At 38.8% G+C, this 7,565-nt stretch overlaps 1 protein-coding gene across 1 annotated transcript in view; it reads right to left on the bottom strand.

Moving 5' to 3' along the window:
* Window positions 1–3,590: 3,590 nt before the first annotated feature.
* LOC138976840 (A disintegrin and metalloproteinase with thrombospondin motifs 19-like) overlaps window positions 3,591–7,565 on the bottom strand; it is a 6,068-nt gene continuing 2,093 nt past the window's right edge. Inside the window, exons 5-6 of the mRNA XM_070349731.1 lie at window positions 6,432–6,486; window positions 3,591–4,692 (exon numbers count right to left, since the gene is read on the bottom strand). Coding sequence (XP_070205832.1) covers window positions 4,334–4,692; window positions 6,432–6,486 — 414 coding nt within the window. The 3' untranslated portion in view covers window positions 3,591–4,333. The remainder of the gene's footprint in view (window positions 4,693–6,431; window positions 6,487–7,565) is intronic.

Here is a 7,565-nt window from a genome sequence, read left to right as displayed (position 1 = left end):
ATCAAACCATATAAAGTTATTTAGAGCATCTAATGGATAAACCCCATTGAATCACTGTATGACATGTGTCCCTTCGTGTCAATGTTGTGCCAGGTTTATTCCGTGAATGAAATGCGTGTATTTGAGTTTTGACTATTTCCTTACTGGTGCTAGTTTAAAAGTCTTATTATAAGCTTTTCAGTAATTCTTTCTTACGTTTGAATCATCTAACACTTTTTACAAAGTTTCATCCTTTAAAATCGACACGCAAACAAGAGAAAGTAACCTTTGCGACTTTCCAAGAACTGAACATGTGTTTGAGCAGACGACATTTGCTGCTGGCTGTCGCCAAGAAAAACGGAACTTATTTTCGAGAAAAAGTAAAGAGTTTACCACCGAAAAAAATGTTTACGTAAAACATTTTTGTTGATATGAAACTACACTTTATATGATTACCTGATTAGCCGGTTAAAGGTTGCTTCAATAGACCCTATCGGTATTCCAAGCTCTCGTAATCTCTCGCAAACTTCAGAGCCGGCACAGCAAAGCATGCGGTACAGCGATCTCGTGCGAGCTGCACAAGCCAAGGTTCGAAGTTCTCGCGATGTTCAAACGGCATAACAAAGAGCGTGTCTCGCGAGAGCTGCTCAGATACCGAAAAGGTCTATAATTTTTTCTCACAAATACCCCGACGATCGAGCCACCGGGCAATATTTCGCCGGTTCGTAGACCAGGGGAGGTAATCATGATTCGTTGCGCTGAACATGTGGGAGTTGTTTATATTTTGTGTTTTTAAGAGGCAATTTATTTTCATTATTACACCCCCGGTATAGGGGTGTGTATAGGTTTCACTCGATGTGTTTGTGTTCGCAAGTAGATCTCAAGAATGAACGGACCGATCGTCACCAAACTTGGTGAACAGGTTCTATACATTCCTGAGACGGTCCTTACAAAAATTGGGACCAGTCAAACACACGGTTAGGGAGTTATTGGTGGATTAAAATTATACAAGGCCTGGTATAGACGGACACCCCCGTTGGTCAAAGGGAAATAACTATTCTCACTGCCACCAACTGAGAAGGTTATTTCCCTTTGACGGGGGTGTAGTTCCTATCGGAGGAATTTCTTGTTGTCATTGTTATCTTTATATTACAGATTTTTTGAAACTGTCTGATCAACTGATTCATTGGTTTTTTGCTTGACTGAGTCACTGGACTGTGTGTTTGGTTGAGGAATCGGCATGGAAAACAACATAAACAAAATTTAGAATGTCATTTGTGGTGTGATTTGCAATTGTTTTTCCTTGTTTTGTTTTTATCTGCAAATGTGTCATATTCGTGTTTTAAGTGCAATTTTGGTTCGTTCTTTTGATTACCAGTTTATTGTAGATTCAATCAAAGTCATTTGAAATAGATTAAAATCGTAAAACTTGCATTATCAAAGTAGTGCCATATTATTAGTCTTCATTGACGTGTATTGGTGTTATGTACGAGTCACATGATGATGTATTACGGAGTCAACGTTTTGTGTTGCAAATATTATACAAGGATGCTCGCTTTCGTATTATTTTGAGTATCATTCGCATCTCCCGAGTGTAGAGGGTGTGTCAAGGAATTTAGATATGCTGCTGACATAATAGTCCGGTGTTTGCTTTTCCGTATACGGAGCCTCTACATTCGGTGATTCGCGCACTCATTCACACATTTTTACACACACAGTCATACTCGCGTACATACGGGATGGTGACAACACGCACTCGAACAACACACACGGCACACAACGAACGAACATTTCAAACATTTCGCTATTAACTCAAATAAAAACATAATCATCAGACATAGGTTATAACAAAATACCTCTCGTCACACAGAACACACCGTTCGGCACTGTATCAACACACTTCCTTCTGAATCCTCCGAATGTCTACAACATATCACATCACTGCCGAAAGTCCTTGAAGTTACAGTAACACACAGTTCTTTTCTGTCCTCCGACAAACACAAGATAATGTCCGCTTTCATGTCTCAATTCTTCTTCCAGCTGCAGGTATTAAAATAAAGTCCGAACTACTCTAACAAAAACACATTCATCCCACACCACAACAAACACATCCGCTCGCATCAGTCATCCCATCGCTCTCTGACGTATCACGCTTGCACGGTCAACCTCTCGACCACCGCATTTACACAGAGGGGTGACAACATACGACGCATCGCACAGCACAACCGTACCTCGCTAAAACAAAACACTGATTAATTTTACCTATTAAAATTAGGCGAGTCGGCTATTCTGCCAGACCATTTCAATATGGTTTTAGAGACTGCTCGGAAATAATACTTATTCCGCGATCGCTCAGGGGTACCGTGATCAGAAAGCAAAACCACCAAATTTTCCCTTGACAGGGTGACGGTAATGCTTTTGCCAACATCTTTGTTTGAGTAAGATAACAGGTTATAAACCAAGTAAACAGCCAATCGATAAAACATTCAAGCAAGTAACCAACCAGCCCACCAATCAAACAACTAAACCAAACTATAAATAAAATGTTGTCGTTGTCTGGAAATTGCATTGTAAGCTATATATTTATTAATGTTGTTGTGAAAAGTGTATTGTTTTTAGAGTACGTACCGTATTGTAGCTAATTCCATACTCTACCCAGCAAATATTATTGTCTTAACCACATTTTATTTTCACAGATTTTTGTGTTACAAATGCTTAATTCTACAATTATCAATAATCGTAATTAAGTATATGATATAATTACAGGTGCACTGCTGTGTGCCAAAACAGGATCTGCCATATTATCACTAAACACAAACATAGTTTACTTGTAAATTGTTGACAGTGACTGTACTTGTAGGCCTACACTTTCTGCTTAAAACTTCATATTGTGTTCAAACTGATGTATTTTGAAAGTTTTTGTGTGACATTCAGCTCTTTTTCCGATTTTCAATGCATTTTTTCTTGACTGTAAAGGATTTCCTGTAACATTCTGAAGATATTATAAAACGAAACTACGGTTAAAAAACAACAACACCTATCTAAACGGCACAGCAGTATTTTGGTTAACCGAGTTTAGTTGCTGTTGTGTCCCTCAATATCAAATTGTTATATTCGCTTTATATTTCGTGTTTTAATTTTTTTAAATGAAAAAAAAGAGTTTTATTTCTTTGTTTTTATTCTACCCAAGATGTCGTGTGCTTCTATTTTGTCTTGAAACAGCAGAATACACATGAAAAGTTCATTTTCGTTGTCTCTGTGCGACTACCAGTGCATCGACAATATTTTGCGCGAGAGAAGTCGGATGACTGTATCTGTGTCTGCGTGTGTTTGCGTATGTGTAGGCACAGGCGAGTAAGTATGCAAGTGTGTGTGTGTGTGTGTGTGTGTGTGTGTGTGTGTGTGTGTGTGTGTGTGTGTGTGTGTGTGTGTGTGACAAAAACCCCATGATTTCTGAGAGAACAAAGAAAGAAAGAAAAAGTAAAAACAAACAATCAAACACACACACACACACACACACACACACACACACACACACACACACACACACACACATACACACACACAAACAAACAAACAAACAAGAAAACAAACAAATAACAAAAAACTCATTCGAGGTAAAAATTCTCTTTATTCCATTACTACTTTCCCTCAAAGCAAATCAGAAATCAGAAGAAATTGCGACCGCCAGTGAGCTCGAAAGACGAAAAAAGACAAATTGCGAGTTAGTTTTTGTGCGATGACGTGCTACACTATAGACAGCTCCGCCGTGTGCATGATTTTTTTTCTCTCTTCTTGTACATCGACTTGTACAAAGTTGCAAAACCTTAACAATTACAAGAAATACGTCAGTTTTAAACAAAAAACAACAACAAATAAATAAATAAACAAAAAAACAACACAACAAATTTGACGAATAAGAGAAAAATGTCAGAAACGCATGATGAAACTTGAAAGTGAAATATACACTGTAACGATGGCAGAATGCAGTGTGTGGTTGAGGCGTCTTAATTATTGTTCGCTCACGTTCAAGATAACAAGAGCAATTCACATGACAAAATATTTTCAACTAAGAAATGCCAGTTGCGGAAATAGTTATAAACTCATAAGCATTAAGCAACGGGCAGTAAGAATAATAATACAAAATACAATATTTGTGATAATACACGTAACCATGTAAAAGCGCCGACAAGCCAATTTTGTCGGTGGGTGCATCATATAATGGCAAGGCACCACCCACCCTGCCGGCTCACATTGATGATCCATTTTTCTTGCCATTTCTCTTATCGTTTGCTAACACTCACGATATATATCTATATAATAAGATACAAATCGTAATAATTATTCATCAGATTCATTGACGGCAGAAGTAATATCTGTTCTTCGCTCGGAAACAGATGTAGCAGAGACTCTGACTATACCGACAAACTAACGGCACCCTTTGCGTAGTTGGTGCAGTCTCGGGGGGTGACGGTGTGGTGGTAATCTCGGGTGTGGCTGGTCTCTGTCGGGTGGTTGTCTGTTGTCTGCGCTGGGTAGTGGGTGACTGAGTCTGCCGACTGGTCGTGGGAAGTCGTGGTGGTGTCGGTGGCCGCGCGTGTGGTGCCAGCGGCTGTAGACATGATTGGCAGCAGTAGACATTGCGTCCCAGGGAAGTGCGACAACTCGCGACGTTGCAGCTGTAGGTTGGGTCGTCTCCCTGGGCACAGGTGTCTGAAAACATTCCGGGGCATTTTTGTTGTTTGTTAGTCAGAATGCAACATTTACGAACACGTACAATTTAACCTTTATTTGTATTTTTCTTGATTATTGCTACAACTGCTGTGACCCCCCCCCCCCCCCCGCTCTAAAGGAATTGCAAACATTTCAGGATAACGAATTGAACAATTTCAACGAAAAACTAACTTAACTCGATTGGATGGTTTCAACGTAGGCTTACATGCATCCGCTTACAAAATGCAACAAGTCGCGTAAGGCGAAAATACAATATTTAGTCAAGTAGCTGTCGAACTCACAGAATGAAACTGAACGCAACGCAACGCAGCAAGACCGTATACTCGTAGCATCGTCACTCCACCGCCCGTGGCGAAGGCAGTGTCCGTGGAATTGACAAGAAGAGCGGGGTATTCGTTGTGCTGAGAAGGATACCACGCTTTTCTGTACCTCTCTTCGATTTAACTTTCTGAGCGTGTTTTTAATCCAAACATATCATATCTATATATTTTTGGAATCAGGAACCGACAAGGAATAAGATGAAAGTGTTTTTAAATTGATTTCGAAAAAAACATTTTGATAATAATTTTTATATATTTAATTTTCAGAGCTTGTTTGTAATCCGAATATAACATATTTATATGTTTTTGGAATCAGCAAATGATGGAGAATAAGATAAACGTAAATTTAGATCGTTTTATAATTTTTTATTTTTATTTACAATTTTCAGATTTTTAATGACCAAAGTCATTAATTAATTTTTAAGCCACCAAGCTGAAATGCAATACCGAAGTCCGGGCTTTGTCGAAGATTACTTGACCAAAATTTCAACCAATTTGGTTGAAAAATGAGGGCGTGACAGTGCCGCCTCAACTTTCACGAAAAGCCGGATATGACGTCATCAAAGACATTTATAAAAAAAATGAAAAAAAAGTTCGGGGATTTCATACCCAGGAACTCTCATGTCAAATTTCATAAAGATCGGTCCAGTAGTTTAGTCTGAATCGCTCTACACACACACACACACACACAGACAGACAGACAGACAGACACACGCACATACACCACGACCCTCGTTTCGATTCCCCCTCGATGTTAAAATATTTAGTCAAAACTTGACTAAATATAAAAAGCGGAATACATCACCCGGAATATAAAACAAGTCGCGTAAGGCGAAATTACTACATTTAGTCAAGCTGTGGAACTCACAGAATGAAAGTGAACGCACTGCATTTTTTCACAATGACCGTAGTCCGCCGCTCGTGCAAAACGCAGTAAAACTGACGAGACTGTTTAGCGCGGTAGTGGTTTCGCTGTGCTGCATAGCACGCTTTTCTGTACCTCTCTTCGTTTTAACTTTCTGAGCGTGTTTTTAATCCAAACATATCATATCTATATGTTTTTGGAATCAGGAACCGACAAGGAATAAGATGAATTTGTTTTTAAATCGATTTCGGAAATTTGAGTTTGATCATAATTGTTATATTTGTAATTTTCAGAGCTTGTGTTTAGTCCAAATATAACATATTTATATGTTTTTGGAATCAGAACATGATGAAGAATAAGATAAACGTAAATTTGGATCGTTTTATAAAAAAAACAAATTTAATTACAATTTTCAGATTTTTAATGACCAAAGTCATCAATTAATTTTTAAGCCACCAAGCTGATTCCCCCCTCTATGTTAAAACATTTAGTCAATTTAGAAGAAGACAATGCAAATAATGACAATAACTGACCTTGCACTTTTGCCGGTGCTCTGGCGTCGTTCACACACTGACCACGGACACACCACTGCAAAGATTACAAGGTTAAATGAATCTTGATATTATGACCACAAGCCTAATGGCCTTGCCTTGGGAGCGTAACACTGACATATCTCTCTCTATACCACAAGCTACAAATAAAGACAAGAGGAAGAACAAGGATGAAGGTATGATAACGAAGGAAGGTAAGGCAGAAAGAAAGGAAGAAACAAAGAAAGAACAAAAGAAAGAAAAAAAGAAAGAAAAAAAGAACAATAGAAAGAACGAACAAAAAGATTAACAAGGCGCGTAAGGCGAAATTACTACATTTAGTCATAGACCATTTATCCTGGACCGCCAACTAGCTCTCTCTCCGCTCTTTCTCTCTATTACGAGGTAGCGCCTCTCGCATTTAGGAATCTACGCTTACATGGCCTTTCAGAAATCATGGGGATGTCATATCCGGTGTCATGGACGAAGTTGCCGAGGTAAGTTCTAAAAATGCTCAAATAAACTCAGCTAAAGTGTATATGGAACATGTTTTTCGATGAGTTTTGTTAAGTTTAGTTTGGAGTTTTGGAAAATCCAGTTCATTGTCACCTCCCATTGTCACAAATATCTGGAGCGTGCTTTCTTTTCACTGTCTTCGAATCGCTGGCCTTTCAAACCGGACGCAAAGCGCCCCTGAAAGTCGAGCGTCGTAACCTCGAAGGGTCACGTGACGAGTTGGCGGTCCAGGCTATTTGGTCTATGATTAAGTCAAGCTGTCGAACTCACGGGATGAAACTGAACGCACTGTATTTTTTCACCAAGACAGTACAGCTTCATCAATCCCCGCGAGAAGGATATCGCTCACTTCCCATATGCAAAACGTAGTGATATTGACACGCCAGATTAGCGCGGTAGCGTATTGTGCTAAGCAGGAAAGCGCGCTTTTCTGTATTCTTGTTAACTTTCTGAACTTGTTTTGAATACAACCTATCATATCTATATGTTTTTGGAATCAGGAAATGATAAAGAATAAGATGAAATCATTTTTGGATCGATTTCTTACATTTTAATCGTAAGACTAATTAATCTATTTTCGTTAATTGTGATCTCATTTTAAGAGTAAACATGACATATGTA

This window comes from Littorina saxatilis, linkage group LG9 (genome assembly GCF_037325665.1).
Source record: "Littorina saxatilis isolate snail1 linkage group LG9, US_GU_Lsax_2.0, whole genome shotgun sequence".
Classification (NCBI taxonomy): Eukaryota; Metazoa; Mollusca; class Gastropoda; order Littorinimorpha; family Littorinidae; genus Littorina; species Littorina saxatilis.
The sequence above is the reverse complement of the archived record's forward strand: the minus strand, read 5'-3'. Positions and strand labels throughout refer to the sequence as shown.